The sequence below is a fragment of the Thermobia domestica genome, chromosome 11 (genome assembly GCF_964235325.1).
Source record: "Thermobia domestica chromosome 11, izTheDome1.hap1.1, whole genome shotgun sequence".
In the NCBI taxonomy this organism is placed as follows: domain Eukaryota; kingdom Metazoa; phylum Arthropoda; class Insecta; order Zygentoma; family Lepismatidae; genus Thermobia; species Thermobia domestica.
The window spans coordinates 190,959,875-190,986,894 of NC_137464.1; the positions used below are offsets into that span (position 1 = coordinate 190,959,875).

At 36.5% G+C, this 27,020-nt stretch overlaps 1 protein-coding gene across 1 annotated transcript in view; it reads right to left on the bottom strand.

Moving 5' to 3' along the window:
- LOC145663718 (uncharacterized) overlaps positions 1–27,020 on the bottom strand; it is a 436,440-nt gene that overhangs the window by 12,726 nt on the left and 396,694 nt on the right. The window contains exon 3 of the mRNA XM_081729802.1: positions 22,523–22,634. Within this exon, the coding sequence (XP_081585928.1) occupies positions 22,523–22,634 (112 nt within the window). The remainder of the gene's footprint in view (positions 1–22,522; positions 22,635–27,020) is intronic.

Below are 27,020 nucleotides of genomic sequence, written 5' to 3' on the forward strand. Positions count from 1 at the left end.
TTTAAAAGATAATCCCCAAAATTAGGCTAAATTTACAGAAAAGTTGGGGTTTCAGAGGGGGTCCGGACCCCCTGGACCCACCCCTAAATGCGTCCTTGTTTGTCAGTAACATTTCCTCATTTTGAAACCCTCAAAAACTTCGGATAGACTATATAAAGGAAAACGAGTTATTTTCGATAAAATATCACTTCAAGGAGACGCGACAGTTTTATTGCACATGGTGGTATCCAACGTTCACAAGGGCAAGAATTCCTTCTCTTTTATTCTTTTGCTATTGTGCTGTATCGAAAGGTCAGGTTTGTAACATATTACTCCTACGAACAAGCATGACTGGCAGATAGGAATACTGAACACAACTCCAGAGAAATGCATGCTGAACTTAAGTTTATAGCTACGCTTTGGTGATTTGCCCTCAAGGTCAATCGAGTGGTAATTCAGTTCCGTCTCTGTTCTTAAGCCATGTTCGTATTACTTCGAACAGTTTTGATAATGAAAAGCATGCCTCTTAATATAACAGACTTCTTTCGCGTAAGAAATCGAAACTCAGTTGGTCAGAGCAACTAGTCTGTAAGAATTAGGTTGTTAGTTAGTTAGGAGCCCAGTACGAGTAAGGGTTTTTATTACTATTGTTTTTATCTTTTTTATGTGAGGAAAAATCAAATTGTGACATCGCGATATCAAATGTATTTGATTAGGTAGCTTTGTCTTAGCTAAACTTTAAACATCAGTAACCGTCGAAATTATTTCACTAACCGATCACTTACTGAACATTTCAAACACGTCAAACCAGTGGTATAACATGAAGGTTAACCTCTCCTCCGCAGTCCTTAGTTATGCGTCCGTACTTTCAAGGGCGGACTAAGGGCCGGGCGACTGCCCGGGGCGCCAGAGAAAGAGGGGCACCAAAACGAGCCTCAAAAAGTAAATTTATAATGTGCTTTCAACTGACGTTTTTGGTTTATATTCTTGTAAAGTAGTGGCAATTATATGATCTTTTTCCATTTCACTATGGAAGAAGAGAGTTTCATAGTACTAAGGGGGCTGTATCGAAAAATTGAGAGATGGCATGTAGAATAAAGAGTGCCGGGAATTAAGTATTGTTTGTTTGTTTGCTTGAGTTTAGCGTTCGACGGTTATGCCTTAATGGGCAAGGGAGATTTGGATACTAATTGTAGTGGAATCCGAACCACTTTTATCGTTCAACAGTAATCCACCGGGAATCGGACCCGGTACCACAGAAGGCAGGCGTGCTAGCCACTAGACCAGGGGAGGTGGAGTTGGTATTGTTTATAGCGGGCCATATTCTTTGTGAAGTTTTCCTAGGTAAGAATTTCTTTTTGAAAATGGGTTTAAAACATGGGCGTCATTTAGGGAGGGCAGGGAGGGGCATTTGCCCCCCCTGAGTTTGAGATGTATATAGATTTTATCATTAGAATAGTAGTAAATCAGTGAAAAACGCGAAATTTTACTTATATCAAGAGGTCTTGCCCCCCACCCAAAGCAAAATCTGAAATGACGCTCCTGGTTTAAACTATTAAAAACACTATGATAAAATGTAAAATATAGGCTACTACTAGGGGAAGGGCGCCAAAAAGTCACTTTGCCCGTGTGAAAATTTGGCCTGCTCCGCCCCTGCGTACTTTCTCTATACTTTTTGTCCTTGCAGCTTGTGCGGTCCCCACGCCACATTGTTGCGGGGGCGCTATTTACGCCTACCCTTCGAACGTAATTCAATAACGGTTTAAGAAATTCTACCATCAGCGTGGAAACGGGAATATATTTTTCTAATAGTCCCATAGAACTTTCACTCAGAACGCCAGTTGCAATTTTTCAGAGTGGGCTCTGGCTAAGTAGAAGGAAGATCTTTTTCCTAAGTAAGTTCCTTTCAGAAAGTTTGCGATTTCTTTAACAGTGATGTAAATAAACATACTCATCGTTATTAGCTCGACACCAAACCAATGATCGGCAAAAGTTATTCTGCTTAATTTTATAAGCGACTCAAGGGTGAAACACTTGTTAACGAAAGCAATGTTGTGTATATACTGCCTTGTTTCTGACAAGCTATAAAGTCTTTTGTGATCTTTAGACACTTTTCCTATTCTTTTTGTCACCCTTGGTTGTGTAGGGAAGCCTCGAACAAATAAAGAAGAGGTAATATTACAGTTAAGGGGCGCTATAAATATATTAGGTATTTCTTTTGTTACCTAACCATAACGGCCTAGGGTCGTCTTCAGTAGAATAAAAAATGCTACGTGATATTACATTCACGAAGGACGAAAGAATGCTCTAAATGTATTTCTTATTCATTTTGTCTGCCCTGCTTCTCAGAAATTATATACCTTGTGTTGGAAGGTGCTGAAAAGAGAGGAGGGGAAATAAAACGTCGTGCCCCCTCATACATTTTAAATTTTGTGACGTGGTTGCTCAAATTATTACTAAAGAAAGCACTATAAACTAAGATGTCTAAAGTTACAACATTATGTAATGGTGGCATATTCAGGAATAATAATAATAATAATAATAATAATAATAATAATAATAATAATAATAATAATAATAATAATAATAATAATAATAATAATAATAATAATAATAATAAATATGAATGTCTTTGGAGAGCCGAAATTATGTGACACGAATCATTATAGGTAGAGCTTTAAGATGAGTTTTCATAGGGGAGGAAAAACAGGATTTTTCTCTCTCTGACTCTCTAACGTTAAGATTATGTGCTGAAGGTAAGAAGCATCATCATTCTACAATAGGTTGCTTTTACGTAGAATATCTATTACTTGAGCTCTTCTCCTTCGGGCAACTTTGCTTATGTAGTAAATTCAAAACAATTTCAATTTAAGACAAATATTTATAGAGAAAATTAAACATTTAATAGGGAAATCTGTTATCAAAATATCCAAACACGTAGATAGAAGACTATGTAGTGAGAAATTGTGAAACTATAAAATTCTCCAAATTAGAATTAACATTTACTGGAAAACATTCGTTATGCATCAGTGAGCACAGGGGAAATAATTACGAATCTGTTTGCAAACAAAAATTAGAGACACTAATGCAAATGCGACGATATTTTCTCTCTTTTTTTTGGTATCGTCATGAGTTTTACACATATGTTACAATTTGATTCTTTCCCAAATAAAAAATAAATAAAATAACCGTAGTGTAGTGATAAAAATGACAACAGTCCTTCACGGGATTCGAACCGACTACCTTCGGTATACAAACTCGTTGCTTTATCTAACTGAGCTATTTGCTTTCTTACGTAAGTTGAACCTGTTCTACAGTAAAGACGCTTTTTCATTACGATTGGGCTAACAATTCGTCTTTTTCCATAGGTAATTTCCACTATTTGCACTATCTATACGTTAATACTTACCATAGATTCATATATTTGGAGTTCGCTGATAATGCATATAATAAGACATACTAGAAATATTTCGTTAAAATTTTCGTTTGTAGATCTAATCCACGCTTCTCTCACTGACATAGATGTCGCTGCTTCGTGTTGAACTGCAGAATTCCCTCGCGTTCTTGAAAATTTCCCACTTTAGCAGAGTTGGTAATTCTCGAGATTTCTGTCGATTTAATGTTTTTTGCTTCTAATTTCTTTATTTTAAGCTAATATCTAACACAAATATTAAAAACGGGTTTGTTATTAACCTGTCCTGCTGGGGAAACCTTCCGAGATTTCGAACATATAAAGAAAACGGAGATATTTTCAAAAAACTTCAAAATAAAGAGACGCGTCATTTATTTTGCTCATGGTAGTACCTGTTAAATCTCCAGATGCAAGTCCTATGGACTATTGTGGATTTGGATTGCTGAAGCGGGCTTTGGGAAAACGGCGTGTAACAACTGTGGAAGGACTTTGGGAAGCTGTGCAAAAGGGATGGGACAAGATTCCCCTCCTAGTTCTTCAGAGAAGCTTATTACAGTGGAAATTACGCTGTCGGGCTATTGTTAGGAAGCAAGGGAGACACATTGAGCACTTACGGACCTGGCGCCATGGATTCTTCTAAATTTTTAGGTAAGTCGAAATTGGTCAAATGTAGACTGAGCAACCTCTGTAGTATCTATATTTTCTGACAAATTGGGATGTAACCCTAGAAGGTATATTTCCCATGGCTTCAATTATTTTGTACTCTGGGTTTCTGGTAAGAACATCCGTCAATTTCTTTTCCACAGAGTATTCTAATTCACCAGAAAGTAACTGGAGCTCATGCTCAATTTCATTAACTAGAACTAAGCATTCCTCACATCTCTTGTTTCTGAATTGATGTCGACACGATATTACAATGAGTCTTTGTAAGATTTCTCTAAAGGTCTTGGCAATTATAGGCTTTTTTGCTCTGCTGATCGGTTTTTAACAATATTATTTATTTATTTATTTGTGAACAACAACACGACAGGCAAAGCCCAATTATAGTGTTGGTGCATTACAAAATAAACTTATAATAATTTTCTTGAACATATTATAGTTCATATTACATATATCAATTTCGTTGTGTTTGATACATAATTTGTTATAAGAAGAGCACATTCTCCAGATTGGTGACTTCAATAATACGTTGGTCCTTGCCTTTTTGCAATAGAACAGGCTAGAGTTTTCAACACGAGTTTTAAGAGTCGGGGCATGAAAATTTAGTGTTGATATCAGATCTGTACAATTAAACTCGTTTTGTACTATTTTACGAAGAAAGATAAGATCTACCACATTTCGCCTTTGTTCTAGTGTAGGGATACAGAACTTGTCTGTTAATGTAAGATAGTTTTCGTAAGATGGATAGATTCCAGTACTCTTGTATACTAAGTATTTGATAAATTTGGATTGGACCTTTTCGAGTTGGTTTCGGTATTGTTGTTGCGATGGGTTCCAGATCATAGCAGCATATTCCAGTTTTGATCGGACATAAGAGTAATACATTTTTGTTAGTGTGGTGATATTGTTAAACTCTTTTCTCGTTCTAATTATGAATCCTAACATTTTAAAGGATTCATCAACTATGTTCACTATATGATCATTAAATGTTAGGATTCAAACGTAACCCCGAGATCCTTCACTGAATATAATCTGTTTAATACGATCTGATTAAATGAATAATTAAACTCTACTTGATTTTTGTTTCTAGTAAACGATAAAATACTACATTTATTTATGTTTACAAAGTTTATTGAGAGAACACCAGTTTGCAATAGTTTCTAAGTCATATTGTAAGTTGAGACAGTCATGGATGGTCTCTATCCTGGTATATTTTGAGGTCATCCGCAAAGAACAATTTGTTATTTAATGATATGTGATGAGGGAGATCGTTAATGAACAAAAGAAACAATAACGGACCTAGGTTGGAGCACTGTGGAATTCCAGAGTACGCAGTGTAGTCGGTTGATTTAAACTCTTTTTAGATAACGCTTTGTTTACGATTGCTTAAATATGATGAGAACAACTTGATCAAGGGAGTAGAGAAATTATAGTTGTTTAGCTTATGTAATAATACTTTTTGATTGACTCTGTCAAACGCCTTTTCAAAAAATATATATATTACATCCATGGGCGGCGATTAGGGGGGGCAAAGGGGGGCAGTTGCCCCCCCACTTTTTTGAAATTACCCATTAATGTATATAGTTTAAGATGGAAATATATAGTTTTGTGTGTATTATTGGTTCATAGAATAAAAATGGTGGCATAAAATATTTGTCGTTCCAAGAGTACGTATTGGTTGTCTTCCCGTGGAATTAAGAAAGCTACAGGAATTGCGTTTGAATTGCCACTAAAAATGGCCCAAAAATTAAGCTATTGGAGTGCCACAATTCGAGTGTACTTTCATTTCTTCTTGGAAGGGCTCGATATGTTAGTTAGCCGCTCTGGAACTAATTGAGATAACATTTTACAAGAAAAGAAATCCTTCACAAGTTATTCTTTAATTGCACAAAAATCGACAGTTCCTAAAAAGTATTTTCTTCTTTCTAAAAATAAGGAATATTGTGATTTGATTTTTTTCAGTTTAACATCCTGTTCAGCAGCGAAGTTATATGAGACGTGGAGTTAGTGATCAACGTGGAGTCCAAACCACGTGAGCTCCCCCGAATCCCCAGAATCGAGCCCGGATCTCCCACGTCAAAGGCGTGTATGCTAACTGCTTAGCCACGAAGGAGCTCAGTGAGGAATATTAATTTTGCAGTGTAATATACGAGTTTAGGGGTGTACATATGCAGTTTTGTATATACAATTAAATTTAGTGAATTCAGAATAATTCTAGGTTTTAGGATTATTTTGTATATCTGCAATGTGGAGTGACTAAGTTTTGCTGAGTTTTGATATATTCCAAGAAAGTGAAAACTATACTTAACGGCAGCGAACATCGTTCGGAAAGCTGCAAAACTATTTCTTTAAATGTCGTAGCATATGCTTGTAGTATTCACTGTCATTCTAAGAGTAATAACACATATAATAGCATGCGTGGAATTAAAAATATAAGTTGTTCATTAATTTCCAGTTTCAATACAACTTCTGCAAAACAAGCCTCATTATTCATTACTATGATTATTTGATTAATATTATCCTTTCTGTTTATTTGTTTTGCAAATTTGTTATTAAATAGGACCCTAATCTGATTACACAATTTTCCAGACAGATATTCATGAGCAAGGAATATAATCTCTTCTTACACCTTCGTTGTTTAAGAGTACAAAGGGATAGTATCTACTTGGGTTGCTCTTGTCAATTTACTTAATAAATATGAAACAAGATGTACGGTATTTTAACTGAAAAGACAGTATCCTAATAGTTATGCAACCTTTCGTCAAACAAAGTGTTACAAGCAACCAGGAAAACTAACATTGATATCAAATATTCAGATCATGTCTTGCCCCCCCACTTTTAACGTCCAACCGCCGCCACTGATTACATCCACCTGACATTTAACACCTAACGAGTTCGCTATGAAGTCTGTGATAATTGAAAGATTAGTTGTTGTTGCTAATACGCTATATATTAGTCCATATATATTCCTCTATCCTCTCATCCAAAAAAAAGTTACATAGACTTTTAAATACAATTAAAATACAATCTAAAATTGGATTTATTGCACACTATAAGCGTATATCTGAAAGAAAATTTACGGAATATGCTGAATACGCTCCTAAGCATTAATATATGTTTTAATCTTCGAAATATGCATTTATATGTACTATAAAACATCAAATTCAAACTCTATTAGGCTCGCGCCGTGTGGACTTTGTGGTGGACAAACACCGTGCTCGTGGGTTTTCTCGGGGTTCTCCCGTTTCCTCCCACTTCCTTCATTCCACCATTTTACTCATCTCTCATTATCACCGTCTCCTTTAGCCTAACCGGCATAACCGTGGGACGTAAAACTTAAAGCTTTCATTTCATTTTTTTTTCAAACTCTATTAGGTTCTTAGAAACTCTTACCAAGTTTAACATAGATGCATATAAGCAAACAAAATATGCATTTGCATAAAACTCCGATCTATTCATGAGTGTTTGCTTTCATCTCAGTAGTTGCCAATTTTATCAGTCAATATGTCGAACCGCAGTCAATTATTCAAAGTCACACTGTGATGTAGTGTATGTACTTATCGAGTCGTTTCGAAAATGACCGTGGGAATGGAAGTCAGTGCTATTGTAACTAGATGATTATAAATTCGGACTTCTTGAATCTACAGGATTGATAAATGAAAACTTATTAAATTCTTAGTACGTAGGTGTTTATTTTAAATAAAACTGTGGCAGCTGTTGAATTCGGCTTCACGGCTGTCGTTGTATATTCATATACTACAATTGCTATTACCGTAAAAACTGAATATACACATAAATTTGGAATAAACTTACGTAAATCGAAATAAAAATGCATTATATCATTTTCTGGAAGCAATATTAATATTTATTATTGATAATTTCTTTCCTGATCTTTTATCACGTAGCAGCCATATTAGGTGGTTCCATTACTACCTGCCTGTAGGCCTATATATGCACACAATTTGCATAAATACACCCAATCTGGATACTTGACGTAGTTCGTGGACCACATGTGCTTACTGGTATTCCTGTCCTTACGAGAAGATTTTGTCGTGCTTGTTCCTTAAGGTATATCTCCCCTCCCCCTCCCGTCGAAAAATATTTCGGGCTACATGCAGGGGACGCTGTTTTGCAGCTTATCGTATCCCTTGTTCACGAATACTGAAACCGCCAGTGCTAACTTTAAATTAATTTGTCCGTAGTTTTTTTTTTATCAACAAATTATAAATCTCAGTCATCCCAAGGCAAGATAAAAAAAAATGCTAATGATTACTGTCTGTGTTGTTCTCATAAATATTCTTACATAACATATACGCTGATTGTATATTATGATAATTAGCGTACATTATAATGTACGGTGGCTACTAAAGAAATGTATGCTTTATCTAAAGATAATAGGGTACTTTTAACAGTACGGCGGGATAACAGTAAGTAATTGGGGAATTGGTGGTTGGGGAAATTGAGAATTCGGGACCAACCCAATATGTCAGCCGCCGGGGCCAACTAGTAGCCAGTCCGGCCCTGCCTGCTTTACAGAAAAAATGAAATATTTCAGTTTAACGTTCCACGCTTGTGCCCTTTAAGTTAAGGAAGACTATGATTAAGGCAAGTGAATGGTGATGGAATAATTAGCGGAATGAGAATGTGGAAGGAGACAGTAGTACCCGGAGAAAACCCATGGACACGATGTTGTCCATCACAAACTTACTTGACCGGGAATCGAACTCTGGACTCCATGTACCAGAGGTAAGCACTCTACCATTGAGCCACCGTTTTCCCATATATTACAGAAAAAACATTAACAGTACATCTGGGTAAACATTGGTATCAAAACAACCAAGTAATACCACTAGTACATTGTCTTATTGGGTTTCTGTTTTAGGAATTTGAAATGGAAAAAATGAAATCATTAAGTTTTACATCCCACGATTATACTGGCTAGGCTAAAGGAGACGGTGATGATGAGAAATTATGAAGAAATAGTGGAATGAAGAAAGTGAGAGAAAACGGGAGAACCCACACACACGGTTTTATGAATTTGAGTGGGTCACTAGGGCCCTCGTTACATTTAGGCTCAAATCTTGAGTAACTTACATTAGTATATTTTTTATAAATAAGACGTTTTATACCAGTTCGCATCTCTTGACATTCAGTTTCTTTTTTAAATAAGTCTAAGCATCGCCTGCTAAATTGAAGTCCTGGCTGTTTTTGCTGTACTACTTTTCGGGAAAGAATAAACAGACACTCGATAAAATAACATAAATAACAGTCTATTTGGCTTGCAAGTACAACTATCATCCGTATATTCAGGCCCGTGTAGAATTAGGCCGGTCCGTGGTGCTATAAAACTTCGTGGCCTTTGGCCTATTCCTTAATTTTAAGTAACATTAACTTGTAGGAACCGAATCAGCAGTGAACAGTCTCACATGGTCCTGAGCGAATCACAACCCGCGGAAAAAGAGGTGAGTGAGATAATCATTATGCCACTGCTTTCCCCGCTTTCTCCTGTTCCGTAAAGTCCCATCCTTATACAGTGAAACCTATCAACTTGGCCATCTCTCTAAGTTGGCCACCTGCTTATCTTGGCCTAGTTCGTCTTGAACCTGCATTTCCCCATAAGACAATCGTTACTTACTACTCTATAAGTTGGCCACCTGTCTATCTTGGAAGTTGGCCACACTGAAGCAATGTTTATCCTATGATGATAATGATAAATTTACCTGCGTATCTTGGCCACGCAAAACACAGTTTTGTTATTTTTCTTAACTCTTTCGAATTCCCATTAGAGAGGCAGATGTTCTGTATTTGTGACTGGAGAAAAGAAACAAGGATTCCCGCGATTTGTTCTTGGAGGTCAATGGCCAGAAGACTACCCTGATAAAGGGGTGGTGAAGTAAGATATGAACAAGAAAAAGCACGTACAGGAATTCAGGAAATGGTTGTACGTGTTTGTTTCCCTGTCTGTTTTGGTAAAACCATTAACTATATCAGCTCCTCTCATCAGTGGGGAGCTTTAGTAATTCAGAAAAATTCTCAAGGTTAAAACTAACCTTCTCAATTGTCAACTATTGGCACCTGTTGGCTTGCCAAAAGATAGCGGAGTTTTTGAGATATGAATTCCCTCAAGATTTTCTCAAAACATCTTTTGCTCCGAGGGAAACACTTCTAGCTCATTAACAAGAGGTAGTTAACTACAATATTGGAATGTGCATATTTGCCAAAAAGAATAAAACAAATACGTCTAGAATGAACCACCATTCAGTAACAACTGAAAAGAAGTCATATAAATTGCATATGAATTTCTCAATTTATAACTTAGCTTTTCTTGTGTTCAATCTGAATAACTCGGTGTGCTATAATATCAATTTCAATAAACTGCGTATATACGCTTCTATTTTATGGTTGTTTGTGTTATTGTGTTTTCAATCCGAATAATCCAATGTACCAGACTAGTTTTCAGGAAGAGAAAGGTATGCATATACATTAAACATACTATAGTAATATTTTCTAGTACTGTATATTTTTATGATTACTCTATATACATTATTTATAAGTAGCTGGCGTGCCACTGTTTATTAAAATTTTACAATCAAGTAATAATAGAAATCCTGTTCTAAAAATACACAAATCACACTTATTTTCTGTAAGTTGGCCACCTGTCTAAGTTGGCCACTTTTCGATGGAACCGATGGTGGCCAACATAGACAGGTTTCACTGTATGTCCCATTTTCATAACCCTACCATATATCGGGAACTTTTCGGAATAAATCTTCGGAAGCTATAGGATAAATCTTCCGTTCAGTTGCAAGTCAAAGTATACTTTTAATGCAATACATTTACGTATACACAGGGTCTCTGTTAATAGCTTTGGACCCCGTTACTACAGCAACGTCTGTCCTCTCCTTTGTGTGACCAATTGCGTTATTAGTTATTACATACTTATAACTTTTCAATCTGTAAATCCTTGAGCTATATTAATAACTATTATTATATGTTTAACTGAAGAGGCTCAGGCGGGAATACCTGGCCTTCCCGCCAGGGCCAGTCGGCCTGTAGTCAATAATATAGTCTCTATTTAGTATGTTTCTCAGCAAAAATGTTTATCGTAATAGCCATTTTCTTAATCTACTTTCAGAATGGCTGAATGTTCACTGGCATCAATATATGAGCCATGTTTAATGAGATCCAGTGATTGCCCCATATTCTATTTTCGGCTGCACTTACGTTTTCATCATCGTTTACGATGCCAAACACATGATTCATTACTTCATTACAGAGCAGTTTGTCCAACTAGTCAATACCGTAATAAAGTTTATATGGACAGGAAAATTAGCCACTCAGCGACAAATAGCTTACTGTGTTGCAATTTTCTAAAATAAAAGAAGAATGTATCAGGGACACAATGGCTCAGTGAACAAGTGTCTGTCTCTGATAGAAGAGTTCGTGATTTGATCCCAGTCCATGTAATTCAGCTGTATTTGCCACCCTTCTCCTTTCGCCTAGTGGAAGAGAATAATCCGTATTTCATTTCAGCTCTCTAGAGGCTATGAGGGTAATTTACGTACCTTTGGCACGGGGAACCTGGATTCAATTGCAGGTAGGAGCTCATGTGGTTCGGATTCCACGTTAATCAGTAGGTCCACATCTCATATTGTCTCGCTGCTGAACGGGACGTTAAACTCAAAATCCACTCAACTCGGTTACAGGTGGGAGCTCATGTGGTTCGGATCCGACGTTAAGTTGTAAAATCCATGTCTTATATAACTTCGTTGCTGAAGGGGCCGCTATACGCAAATCATTTGATTCCATTAGAGCAGTGCATCTTCAAGTAAGGTCAACAACGAACTGTATACTGAACTTAGATACAGTATACATACTTATATAAGATCTTATTTTTAAACACTAATGATAGTTTGCTACCGTGTGAACATATTTTAGTGCTGAGACCGAGTAATTTCAAACATTACTGTATTTTGATTATTGAGTTTACATTCTTTTAATGTTGATCCTTCTAAGGATTTTTACAAGTAGTTGGTGTTTTTATTTTTTCCTTCTTTCCTTTCTTTCATTTTTCTTTTCTTTCTTTTTCCTTTCTTCCTTTTTGGCAAGAATATAATAAGACATTTCCGATAAGTAATAGCTCCGAGTAAGTGGAAAAATTTTAGAAATTGGACAAGTAATGGATTAGACCAGGGATTCATAATATTTTCTATACAAGAAATGGATTATCCTTAATCTTTTCTCTTTCACGGTTATGTCTTTTTTAATTTAGATAAGATATTTCTCTTTAGCCATCATTCGTAAATTTGACACTCTTCCCTCGCCCCCCCAAAAAACTTCTAAATTCTACAATATTAATACCGTTTAACAGCAAAAAAATCCGAAGATGAGACATAATATCAGTTGATATACCGGATATACCCGATAATACGCAGATCAGTTGAGACACTCTTGAGTTTCTGACAGCGTTCATCGTTAATTTTTATGTATGAACGCTCATAAGTTCGACAAAGGTGCACTTATGATCACTCATAACTTCGACAGGTGCACCTACAAGATACCATTCAATAAAAACCGGAGAAGTTATATAAATAATACAAAACTTCGATAAAGTTAGTGCTTCTTTGTTATTTTTTGATAGTGTCCTGGAACTATTATCAGATGAAGCTGGTACGCTTGCCTCGCGAACGGGAGGCTGGGAATCAGTGTGAAACAAGGAAGATTTTATTTAGTGATGACGTGTAGTCCTTTATATTCGCGGTAAATTAATTTGTTGTTCCACATTTCTTCGATAGGTCCAGGACTTTATAACCAACTTGTAATTTACTTTAAACTCAGTACTAGAAGCGGCTATGTGAACTTTTAAGAGACGCAAGTGACCAAATGAATTTCCATAAGTATGTAGCCTACCTGTGATAATACTCTTTCAACTTTATATAGAATTAGGTCTTGCAATTCCTTTCTCAGTGTAGCCAGATAGCCAGTGCAAAGAATTTACCATTATAATGGAAAAGAAGTAAAGGATATCTTCGCTGAGGCTTTTTAGAAGGACTAAAGGGAGAAAAAATAGGAAGAAAAAAGGTAAATGGACATAAAAAGAAACTGCGTGGATGAAGCAAGGCCACCCAGATCAATGAATGGCTCACAGAAAAAGAAAAAGAAATAAATAGAAACAGGGAGTTCACCAGTGCTTCACCTTTTCCTGTGAAAAGGGTTGATCCGTGAGCAACTTGTGCTTCGCTGGGCTGATTTCCATTTCTAGTGTGCTTCTTCCAGTCTCCTATTTCAGCATCGTTTACACACTACACTATCTGCTTCTCAGTCGCTCCTTCCTGTCCTTCTTCACATTTAGGGTATTCAATCATTGTGGATGTTCACCGTATTGTACAGCTTAAAATATTGCAAAGATGAGAAATCTAAAAATCTGAAACATATTTTGTAACTAATTTGATTCCTAATATTTGAATATCAATTTTGTACTGTTGAATATGAATTTTATCATTTCATCCTTCGTTATGGAACTTCCAAGTGTTGTGATGCATCTAATTTATTGATCACTGACTCACTTTTAATATTTAAATTGAACTCTTCTAGAGTGAGCAAGGTTTCAGGTTTGGTTCTGGTCCATATGAGCTTGTGATGGATAACGTCGTATGCGTGAATTTTACTGATGTACTCCCGTTCCTTTCTATCACAAAGTGATGCCTAAACCCGTATTTTCAGACGGACTACAGGGGCTGTGGCCAAGTATAGAAAATTTACAGGAGAAATATTAAAAATTCGAGATTCAAATATGATATGCAGAAAGTAGAGGTTATTCACAAGAGAAAAATTTAAGGGTGGTCTATACTGAAAACAATATTGTTAGCCCTATCACAGTGCAACTAAGTTTTCTCATGTCCGTGAACCTGGACCCACCCACATCGGCACTAATTTTAAAACATATGCCAAAAATTAGTGCCCAATTAGTGCTGACGACCTGTAATGTTAAAAAATTTGTGCCGTTATACAGACTTCAAAAAACAAAAAAAGATTCTGGGTGGGGCTAGGTTCACCCAAAGTTAGTGTTAAATTAGTGCTGTTGATACCGCATGAAAAGAAAATTAGTGCTATTATCAGAAGGACAAAATATATTCGAAAATGTTCAATGTCGGCATCATCAAAGAAAACAAAAGATCCCTCATTTTTATGGTAAGATATATAGCACTAATTTTCTTTCTATGTAGTATCGTCAGCACTAATTTAGCACTAATTTTTGGCATAGTTTACAAAATTAGTGCTGTTACACAAACGTCAAAAAACCAAGAATAGGTGGGTGGGGCTAGCGTGAACCTAGCCCCACCCACTCAACCGATTGAGATGAAACCTATGCACAATGTTAGTGTTAAATTAGTGCTGTAGATACCGCATAAAAAGAAATTAGTGCCATTATCAGTAGGCCAAATATATTCGAAAATCTAATATGGTGGCATCATCAAAGAAAACAATCGATCCTCATTTTTACCATACTATACATAGCACTAATTTTCTTTCTATGCGGTATCGTTAGCACTAATTCAGCACTAATTTTTGGCATAGTTTTCAAAATTAGTGCTGTTACACAAACGTCAAAAACGGCATTAATATTTTCGTTATTTCTGCCAAGTTAAAGCTGTTTTCAAAGATTTTGTATTTACTTGTAGCATCTACATTAATAAAGCAGGAACGGTAGGTTGTGGTGCATTAAGAAGCACTAGCGATGCACTAACAGTTGCGCTAGAAGGGATCATCAGCGCTTTTCATTTTGGTGGAAATTTAACGCAATGAAAACTTCCCCATGAATTTCCTATGGAGTTTCGTGACGTAATTAGCCATATCTACATCAGTAGTTAAGCATTTACGAAACTATGTGTGTTTTCTAGAAGCACAAACGATGCATTAACGAATGAAACTTACTTTCCGTTAGTGTTTAAAATGGGAGCCAAATTCACGCAGGCCCCAAATGTTTTTCTACTTGTAGAGCCTACACTAATGGAGCGCTAACGTTAGTTGTCAGTGCACTAGGAAGCACTAACGAATGATACTAAGTTTTTCATTAGTACTTGAAGTGGCAGGTGCAGCGTGAACTTGGCGCCACAAAAGGTTTTTATTTGTAACTCATATAGTAATGAAGCATTAACGATAGGCGTTAATGCACTAAGGATCATTAATGATGCACTAGCGATTGACACTAAATTTATCGTTAGTGCGTTATGTGGAGGTTATGTTCGGGAACATCGTTAGTTCTTCTTAAATGAATGTGTTAGATGGAAAAGCCTTTCGTGGAACAATTTCTCGCTGCTACAGATACTTCAACCATAAAGGAAAAAATTAGTGCCATTCGTTAGCGCATCGTTAGTGCTTCTTAATGCACGAAAATGTAACGTTAGTGCTTCATTAGTATGGCTGCAACAAGTAAAATACTTTGGGAAATAGTATGAACTTAGGCCCTACTATAAGCACTTAGGAAAAAATTAGTGCGATTCGTTAGTCCATCGTTAGTGCTTCTAGAAAAAAGTTTCGTTAGTGTTTATAAGAAATTTATGAGGAATTTCTCAGTATATCAAATTTCTACCACATTTAAAAGCACTCATGACCTCTTCCATTGCAATCGTTAGTGCAGTGTTAGTGCTTGTTAGTGTACCAACCGCTAACGTTAGTGCTTCATTAGTGTAGGTGCTAAAAGTAAAATATCTTTGGAAGTTGGCTTGAACTTCCCCCACTTCAAGCACTAACGAGAAAGTTAGTGTCATTCGTTAGTTCTTCTAGAAAACACTAACAGCTTGTATACAATTTGATATTTCTGTAGTTGGTTCTCACCAAAAGCTTTGAACAAATACCAAAATATGGTAGCAATAACGTTAGTGCTTAGTGCGTTTAAGTCCACTAACAATGCACTAACGATTTGTCATTAAGCCCATGTTTCTACGTCAATTTGTATAGATTTGGATATTTCTGAAGTTGCCCCCACGAAAAATCTCCAATAACTCGTAAACGCTTTAGGTTTTTTGACGTTTGTGTAACAGCACTAATTTTATAAACTATGCCAAAAATTAGTGCTAAATTAGTGTTGACGATACCGCATAGAAAGAAAATTAGTGCTATGTATAGTATGATAAAAATGAGGATCTATTGTTTTCTTTGATGATGCCGCCATATTAGATTTTCGAATATATTTGGCCTACTGATAATGGCACTTATTTTCTTTTTATGCGGTATCGACAGCACTAATTTAACACTAACATTGTGCATAGGTTTCATCTCAATCGGTTGAGTGGGTGGGGCTAGGTTCACGCTAGCCCCACCCACATATTTTTGGTTTTTTGACGTTTGTGTAACAGCACTAATTTTGTAAACTATGCCAAAAATTAGTGCTAAATTAGTGTTGACGATACCGCATAGAAAGAAAATTAGTGATATGTATAGTATGATAAAAATGAGGATCGATTGTTTTCTTTGATGATGCCGCCATATTAGATTTTCGAGTATATTTGGCCTACTGATAATGGCACTAATTTTCTTTTTATGCGGTATCGCCAGCACTAATTTAACACTAACATTGTGCATAGGTTTCATCTCAATCGGTTGAGTGGGTGGGGCTAGGTTCACGCTAGCCCCACCCACATATTCTTGGTTTTTTGACGTTTGTGTAACAGCACTAATTTTGAAAACTATGCCAAAAATTAGTGCTAAATTAGTGCTGATGATACCGCATAGAAAGAAAATTAGTGCTATGTATAGTATGATAAAAATGAGGATCGATTGTTTTCTTTGATGAGGCCGCCATATTAGATTTTCGAATATTTTTGGCCTACTGATAGCACTAATTTTCTTTTCATTGGGTATCAACAGCACTAATTTAACACTAAGTTTGGGTATAAGTTTCATCTCGTTCGGTTGAGTGGGTGGGGCTAGCGTGAACCTAGCCCCACCCAGAATCTTTTTTGTTTTTTGAAGTCTGTGAAACGGCACAAATTTTTTTAACATTACAGGTCGTCAGCACTAATTGGGCACTAATTTTTGGCATATGTTTTAAAATTAGTGCCGATGTGGGTGGGGCCAGGTTCACGGACATAGTTTTCTCGTTGCTTTTGTTTTAAATCCTAGAAACACTATAATGATTCGTCGTTTGTTAGTTTATTTTGTTGTTTCTGGTTACACATAAATTAATACAAACAAATAACGGGTACGAGCAAACAAGAAACTGAATACAAACAAGACTCAAGATTACTTTCAGTTCACCAGATTGTTCGTAGTTTATTTAACGCTGCTTGTCTACCAGAAAGCTCACTTGGCGAGAGCTAGATTCGAACCAGGGGCTCTACCCACCAGATGTGAGCGCCATGAGCCCCCGTGCACTTATCCTCTCTTCTTAAAAAATCTGGTAATAATGATGAAAGTCAACTACAATCATTATTAAAAACGTTAACGACAGTGTGATGTGTGTTACCTCTGAGGATGCTATTGAAGTAAGTAGCAAACGGTCTACGAAATATTATATACACGAGGGAGGATCAAAAAGTAATGCCTCCCTCATTGTATATATATTTTTTATTATAGCTACTGACTTATTCATAACCGCATGACGTTATAGAGGTAGCCTTCCTCCACTAATGTAGTCTTTTCTTTTTCAGATTGAATTATTAGAACCATGGATCTGAAGCTAAAAGAAAGAGTCGTCGTTGAATATTTGGCAAAAGAAGGTTGTCCACCTAAGGAAATCCATATGCGCTTGAAGAACGTTTATGGGGATGTGGCAATGGACATTAGCAACGTACGGCGTTGGGTGAAGAAGTTTAGCAACGGAGAAACAGAAATCGCTGATAAACCAAGAAGCGGCCGGCCGACAACATCGATCACAGATGCAAATCGAGAACGTGCTGAGGAATTGATTCCAGAAGACAGACGCATTACAGTTCAGAGTGTTGCTGCTGCATTAAACATCTCGTATGGCTCTGCCCAAGGAATAATTGCTGACTTGGGATATCACAAAGTGTGTGCTAAGTGGGTACCTAAGCAATTGACTGTTGATAATCGGAGGAGGCGAGTGGACATTTGTCAAGAGCTCCTGGACTCATTTGCAGTTGAAAATCAAGGCTTCTTCAAAAATGTGGTCACTGGAGATGAGACGTGGGCATACCTGTATGACCCTGAGAGCAAAGTGCAATCCTTGTGTTTACTTTTATCTGTTTGGCCCTTTAAAAGAACACCTACGTGGTTGCCGATACAATGATCTGGATGAAGTTAAAACAGCTGTAAAATCATGGGTCAAAAAGCAGCCTCCTGAATTTTTCCAAAAATGCTTTGACGCCTGGGTTCAAAGATGGAGACCATGTTGAAGGGTAGGATTCTGTAGAGGACAGTTCAGGCTATGTTCTGCAATAGCTTGTCTTGTTCTATGTTCATTAATACATTTTTTGTGACAAAGAAGGCATTACTTTTTTGATTTGATCCCCGATATATATATATATATATATATATATATATATATATATATATATATATATATATATATATATATATATATATATATATATATATATAAAGTACAGACCAGTGCACTAAACTTTCTCACTCCAATTTCTCAAACAAAACCATGTTCTACGGTAGTTAATAATGAAACATTTTATTGTAAAATAAAAACAAATATTTTCGTGAAATTTCGCCAAAAGAAAACTCACCCCAAAAGCGAATTATCCCTTATGGACTTTGGACTTTTTTAAAATAAGAAATTACTTAAACCATATATTAAGGTTATTAATGAAATATTTGTTTATAAAATGTAATCAAAATGGCATGAGTATTGTTTGAGAAAATTGTCAAAGTAAAATCATACCTAAAACTTGACTACCTCTTATGAATATTTTCGTGAAAGTGATTTACACAATATTACAGCATTATTAATGAATATGGAATATGAAAAAAAAAAATCCCTGAGTCGTTTTTGAGAAGAAACAGAACTTCAAGACTAAACAACCGCTTGTGAATATTTTTGTAAAACGTAATCTACCAAATATTATGGAATTCTCAATGAAATGTTTATTTATGAAATATGAACAAGATCATCTGAGTCATTTTTCAGAAATTTGTCCGAAAAAACTCATTCCAATAATAAACTAAACCTCGTAGATTTTTCAGGGTAAATAAATATGCCATATTCTGAGGTTATTAGTGGAATATATAATTATGAAATATGAACAAAATAGCCTGAATCAGTTTGGAGAAAATTGTCCGAATAGATCTTACCCTAAAAATAAATGATTCCTTGTGGATTTTTCCCAGGAAAATGATGTATATCACAATATAGGAGTGTTAATGAAATATTGATATTTGAAATTTAAATGAAATCTTATAATTTAATAAAATATCTATATCTATCTATCTTATATATATATTTATAGATAAAAGTAAAAGTAAAAAGGGGTGTGAATATCCAAAAAAAAAAACACAAAAATAATGAATTCACACACAGCCTTTTTTGCAGAAAATTTTATCCAGGGGTTGAAAATCAAAATGTGAGGGGGCTTAATTGGAACACTTTGCTAAACGATCTGCCCTACAGAAGAGTGGCAGCTAATCACAATTTAATTCATCTTAGCTTTTGGGGGGACGGCTTTGTCTTTTCGGAAATATATATTGAAGAAGCAATGTTTATATAATCGTCATAATTTATACGTTGTAGAAAATCTATACAAAAGATTTTACTAATATCATCATCATCATCATCAACAACAACAACAACATCATAGGTATTTTGCTATTATTGGCTGGTTACTTGCTGCAGCTGAGAAGCTTCTATGCTCTACGGTCTTCCGATAACTTCTTCGTCTTCACGTACGATTTCTCTGTTTTGATACCGTCCATTAATTGTAGTCTCCTTCGCCCTCCCTCTCTCTTTCCTGCCACCATACCCTCTACCACATTTCTCATGATAAAGTTCCTTCTTACCCAATGTCTCAATCAATTTCTCTTCCTCTTCTTAAGAATAACTAAAATTGTTCTTTTCTCCCCACCATTTCAAACAGTCCCTCATTCGTCTTCCGCTTAACCCAGTTAATTTTTTCCATTCTTCTTCTCACCCACATTTCGAAACCTTCCTGTCGTTTTTAATCCTTTTTGTGTAATGTCCATGTTACAGACCCATACAGCACAATACTCCACACAAAGCATTTTATGTCTTTTTCCCAACTCTTTATTCAAGGTCTCATAAAATAGCCTTTTCTTTTTCCTAAAGGTTTCTTTCGTCATTCCTATCCTTGTTTAGTTCACGTTCGCACTTCATATCATCACTAATAATATTACCCAGGTATTGAAAACTAGTCGCTTGTTTTGTTTTCTTCCCTCCTGCTTCTATATTTGATACCGACCCCTTCGTTTCAATCACTAAGAATTTGTCTTTCTAACATTTATTTTCATCCCACATTCTTCACAGCCCTTGCTTAAGTTTTGGAACATTTTATTGATTTCCTGTTCTGATTCTGCAACAAGCGCCATGTCATCTGCAAACCATATACACCTAATCATTCTACCTCCTATTGAAATGCCGTCTTCGTTTTGTAGGCTGTTTTTCATTCTTCCTTCTAGATAAATATTAAATAATGTTGTCGAGAGACAGCATCCCTGTTGAACTCTCCTTCCAATTGCACTCCCCTCTGTCATTTCCTGCAGTATTCTAACATTTACTTGTTGGTTCATATATAAGTTTCTTATAAGTCTTCAATCTTTTCATTCCAACCCAACCTTCTTTAGAACTTCCAACAACTCCCAATTCATGCGGTCAAAAGCCTTTTCTAGAGCCTTTTCCCTTTTTCTATAAACCTTTCACCGATCATCCTTAATAATCCAATTTCATCTTGTTCCCTTACCTCTCCTGAACCCAAACTGTTCCTCCTCAACTTCTTCATTTGTTCTTTTATGCAACATTCTGTTCAAAATTGGAAGCAAAATTTTGCTGCATGAGATATGAGACTAATAGTTCCTCATATCTCTTTGGGTTCGATTTTTTAGCCATCGATATCGTGATCATCTTCAGGAAGTAGTTTGGCTACTCTTCTGTTTCATATATTTCATTGCAAAGTCGGAACCATTTTCTGGTCCTTGTCCCCCATATTCTTAATGAATTTACTTGGTATATTTTCTATTCCGGTTGCCTTTCCGTTCCTAATCTCCAGCCAAATAGCAGAGAACGGTACGATACTACGAGCAGTCCAACCAAACACAGAGCATAAACTTCTGTTGATGTAATGGAGGTTTTGGTTGATTAACATTGGGTCATTAGTGGTAATTAATGACGAAGTGCCGTGGATTATCGTAAAAAACGTTCATCGAACTTCAGCATTCTGCCCAGAAACGGATCCTTCCTCTGCGGAGATAAAAGACACAGGAACTTGCTTGCTTATACTACTTTCTGCGGCATAGTCAATTCATGTGGAGGTATTGGCAAATGATTTCTGTATTGTCATTGATCGCTTCCCTTAGTGCCTCAGATGTTTGACTATCAATGGGTGAGGCCAGCAATTTTGTCACTTCTGCTTTCAACCTAGATGTAAGGTTCCAAAACACATTTTCGGTTCTAAATAATGCGTCTGCTAGGTAAGGAAAGCATATGTCGATGTGTTTTTAACATCATTTTCATGCATTATTTTTATTATGTTTAATTACTTTCGGTATCTTCTATCCATTTGTTCTTTCAAACTTCCTTCTTTTGGAAATGTTAACAAAAATTACAATTTTTTCTTTCACGATACGTAACGCAAAACACTATCATTTTAAGTTTCATATGTAGCTCTAGTCTGGAATTTACCGGAAAGAAATAATATTGGAAGCACTGTCAGAAATACGTTATGCTTGCCCATTCATAGCAACTCTGAATATCTCCATGTCTATAGCTTGAAGACGTCCCATACACAGTGTGTTTTAAAGAGATTCATTGCTGTGTTTTTTACCATATCCCTACCAGGTGGTTCATTGGTTAAGTTGGGGTTTAACGTTCCATTCAGAAGCTAGACTAAACCTATATGTGACGTGGACTTCCATGTTAACGCGGAGTCCGATCCATATGAGCTGTGCTGAGAATCGAACCCGAACCTCCCGTTCTGAAGAGCATATGCTAACTACATGGTCACGAAAGAGCTCACACACATCCCTACCGAATGTCTGGCATATTTTTCTTCCCACTTCTTTAGTGTTTGTTTCCAGTTTACATTCATGAAGTATACAGACCATGTATCGCTGTTTGGGGTTTCCATGTTTGTCCTGCTCTGACTGATGTCCCCACTTAAATGTAGGACTACATTCAGAGAAAACAGTCATTGAAACGTTATCTTCCTTCTTTTATTTTATCTATAAACGAAAGATGTAATGAACGCGTGTAGTGTGTCAACATGTGGAAATCTAACAATACTCATTAATAGTATTCTTCTGATTATTACTTTAGAGATGAAAAATACTCACTGCACGGCTGAGATCCAACACAAGGTTTTTCAGTATGAGGATGATTTTGCCACCAACAAAATACTTCTCCGTCGAGGCACATACAAAGTTCGAATGGATCTTCCCTGGCAATCTGAAAGAACAGAAACTCAGTAAATAATCGATGACTGCATTATTTTAAATACCGCTATATATAAACATACCTAACAATTATCATAAAAAATATTCTGGTACGAGAAAACGATAAGTCGTCACTTTGGTAAAACTTGTTTAGGAGTGACTTAGAAAAAAGCTAGTTTAGTGAGAGGCGTCATAGTTTTTACGAAATAGGGAAATTTTACCATTATCGAATATGGAAGTGATTTAAACACTAATTCTTAGCTTTAGGAGAATCTAAGGTAGATCCAAGGATGTTATAAAATAGAGGGTCTGCCCAAATGTATCTTTATCCTATTAAATCAATGAAGCCAAAAGCAACCGAGCATCGGCACGTCTGATTGGCTACTCTCGTTTCCGTCATCGTCCGATTGGCTATTTTCGTTTCCGTCATGATTGTTGGCTCAAAAACATTGCGATCTTATTGGGTGGTGTGGGCAGAGTAGGGGTGCCGAAACTGTGACGTATGGCTTCAAGATTTTGTTGTAAGGGCAGATCCTCTATTTTATAACATCCTTGGGTAGATCTAACAATTCCCATGAAAGGTGTTAAATTACCTTTCCCAGGTACGCGAAAGCGATTTAGAAGGGTCTCAATGTAAGGAAATTAGTGAATTATAGACTGTTTTCACGTGCGAGAAAGCAATTTAACTGTCACTTTTATTAAGGAGAGGGATTTTGGGGGGCCCTCTCTTTAATAAAAGTGACATTAAATTGCTTTCTGACACATGAAAACAGTCTATTATTCACTAAATTGGCTCCATTGGCTCCGCCCTTAATCCGCTCCTGTATGGTGTCATAGATCAAGAGAACTTTCTTGCTTTAGTGTTTGATTCTTGTCTAGGAAGAACTTCTGCTAAAGAGCAAACTAGCTAAAGCAGTGAAAGCTTGGTTTATCGTCGAGTTCGTTATAAAGGAATGGATCTGGGTGACTGCTTTGGTAGTTATGCTTTGAGAATCTTGAGGCTAGTATTTGCCACCTTCATTCAAGTATTCTAATATCTTCTGTGTGATACTGTTAGAGTCGGTATGACTAAAGAACGATTTCAAATTAGATTTAGTGCATTTCTGTTGGTTACAGTTGCTAACCAGTTAAGATTTGCGAAGTACCATTAAGAAAAGCGTGTGACGATTTAAAATGTGTGTGCTAATAAAAGCTCAAGTAACGTGTGTTAATTAGTATCGTACTAGTAGCATACGTAACACCAGGGGCATCGTTAAGGAGGTAGTTGGACACCCGCTAAAGTCACCAATTTTTTAAGAAGTTGGCAAATTAAAATATGCGTACCTAGTTGGCAATTTGAAGAATGTCGTTTTGTTCAATTGACTTATTTGGTTTAACATTTTCTTAGGTACCCAGTTCTGTTCTCAGGGTTAAGAAGCTTCTTCAGCGCTGGATCATTGTTCAGTATTACAATGGTAGTGAACTACATAGAAAAATGACATGCAAGTATGAAAATATGAATGAATGCAATACATGAATCCATTTAGCTCAAAAGGAGTTAATATAAGTGCCAAATGTAAAAACAAAAACTACCTATATTTACCATATGATCATACAGCAAACTGTCATCTTTGAGCTTGTTATGAACTGCAACGAAACAGATTGGCACTTGAATTTTTAGGAACGGATTACCGTTGGCACATAGACCGATAAACGAATAAAAGAGTATTTACCAAAAATTGGCACTTGTGAGATCTGATAATTAAGTTCGCGAACTTGTTCCATAAAATGTACTACATACCTTATTACTACATACTGGTGTGATTACCTTCAAAGTACTCCTCTTGGGAAGCTACACACTGATGCTAGCACCTACTCCACTCTTGGAAGCATTTTTTGGAAATCTACTTTTTGGTTGGCCTTCAGAGCTACGGTCGTTTTAGCCTTAATGCTATTAAAGTAATCAAAATCCCTTCTTTTCAATACTGCTTGGATCTTTGAGTAAAGAAAAAGCCATAAGTGCGAGACCAGATGAGTACGGCGGATTGTCTACAACAGTTTTGTTTTCTGGTCAAAAACTCCCGTATGGAATGTGCTGTGTGGGCAGGTGAATTGCTATGATGGAGAAGCCATGAGTTTCTCGAGGAAAGTTCTGGCCGTTTGCGTCTCATCATCTCATTCAATCTTTGCAGCACTCCCAAGGAGTACACTTAGTTGTGTTTTGATCTCGTGGTACAAACTCATGGTGTACGATCCCACTGATATCAAAAAATGTTACCAACATCGTTTTGGTTTATGATTTTGATTGCCGGAACTTTTTCGGTCGTGGGGAATCAGATGTCTTCCATTGGGCACTTTGTCACTTTGTTTCAGTCATACGCGAAGACCCAGATTTTATCATCTGTGATCATTCGGTCCAACACTTCATCCCGCCTTTCCAACACGTCTTTGAACAATTCCACCGTTCTTTGCTTTTGCTCTTCGGTGAGGTTTTTCGGAACCATTTTGGCATTCACTTTGCACATGCCAAGGTGTTAAGTTAAAGATTTTAGCACAGTTTGTCTATCAATGTTCCCTTCGCATGCTATGAATCGCAGAGACAGTTACTATGAATCACTGATTTGCACGCACAATTTGACGAACTTTGACAATGTTTTCGTCTGTTTGTCTCGTTACAGGTCACCCGATCCTCTCTCATCAGTTACTTGTTCCCTCCAAGAACATTTCACTTCATAGCATTCTCGTCGTGTACCTGCTCTAACATTTCTTGTATTTCACTGCCTTTCTTTTCCAGCTTCACCAAAAATTTCATGTTTGTTCGTTGCTCCCATTCCAGCTCAGACATTTTCACGACAGAACACCTCCCATGTATAAACCATGCACGCCACTCAGCACGAAACGTCACGCGTCAGTGCAAGCATTGCTGTGAGACACTGAAATAATAGGCTTCTGGAAAAACTGCTTTTATAGTACTGCCCTCAGTCACACGGTGGCGAGTTCGCGACCTTCATTGTTAGACTGTACCCCCTTTAGAACTAAATACATTCAAGTAATGAGTAGCACAAACATTCCTCTTCATATTTGAACACACATGTACCTTCCGAAAGAACCACGTGTAGTCGTCGGTGTGTTTGATACATGGTCGAAGAAGAGTAAAAGCTTTATCAGATCAGCCATCCTGATTGAGGTTTTCCTCATTCAAACTAGACAAATGCCGAGATGGTACATCCACACAACGGTCCCAGACCGCTTCCTTCGTTGCTCATTCCTTTTTCCTCTCTAATTGCCCGGGCAGTGTAATCGCCGAGGGACGTCATTCGCATCCCTCATACGTTACAAGCTAACATGGTCATAGATGCTGAAATCTAATTCCCAATCCTAATCCACATGTAGTCGTATACTTTTGATATAAAAGTACCATAGTTTTATATATTATATTTGACAAATTTCAGAATAAACTTTCCGCATATATGTACGCATATTTACGTTATAAGTAGTATTAGTGTCAGTGTTAGCAGTAGGTGTGTCACCCTTCTGAGAAATCAAAGTACAATAGATACAATCTGTTGCTTAACAGTGAATATTTCTCATATACTGTACATAAATAAATAAATAATATATTCCAGTAGTATAAAAATTAGTAATTCTAGTAATAGTAGTAGTCTGTAAGTAACTGTATCAGATTGGCAACGAAATCACATATAACACCATAAAAATATTTAAAAAAAAAAATGATTTTCTCGAAAACTGTGGAACAGAATTTGCATGTCATTTTATTCAGTTCGATATAATCTATCGATTGATATATGTGTGATCTTTGGACAATGTTTCACTTAAAAGAAAAGTTTAAAAGTTAATAACAATTTTGAGCTATAACTCATTAAGCATACAATGTACTGCCACCTTTCTAGTGCCAGAATTAAAAAAAATCTTTATTAGTGTGAACTTCGGAATCAATTTCACCTCAAGGGCCGCGGTGACTCAGTGGTAGAGCGTTCACCTCTGGTGCATGAGGCCCTTGGTTCGATCCCTGTTTGTGCCAAATGAGCTTTGAGGGGTTTCCCGTTTCCTCACACTTTCTTCATTCCACCATTTTCATTCATTTCTCATCATCATTGTCTTCTTTAGCCTAGCTGCAATAACCGCGGGACGTAAAACTTAAATTGCATTTTTCATTTTCAATTTTATCTCAATAAGTCGCATGGTTATCGTACAATATAATTTTAGGTTTACAAAATAATTCACTTTTGTCGTTTCTCTCGAGAACTACGCATCAGCATTTACACTAACCTATATAATTTTGATCAACCTCATGAGGTTTATCAATTGATATAAGGAGTATGTCTTATCTCTGAACATTGTTTTCGCGTTCAACACTGAGCTCCCTCGTGGCTAAGCGGTAAGAGTGCGCGCCTTTGGC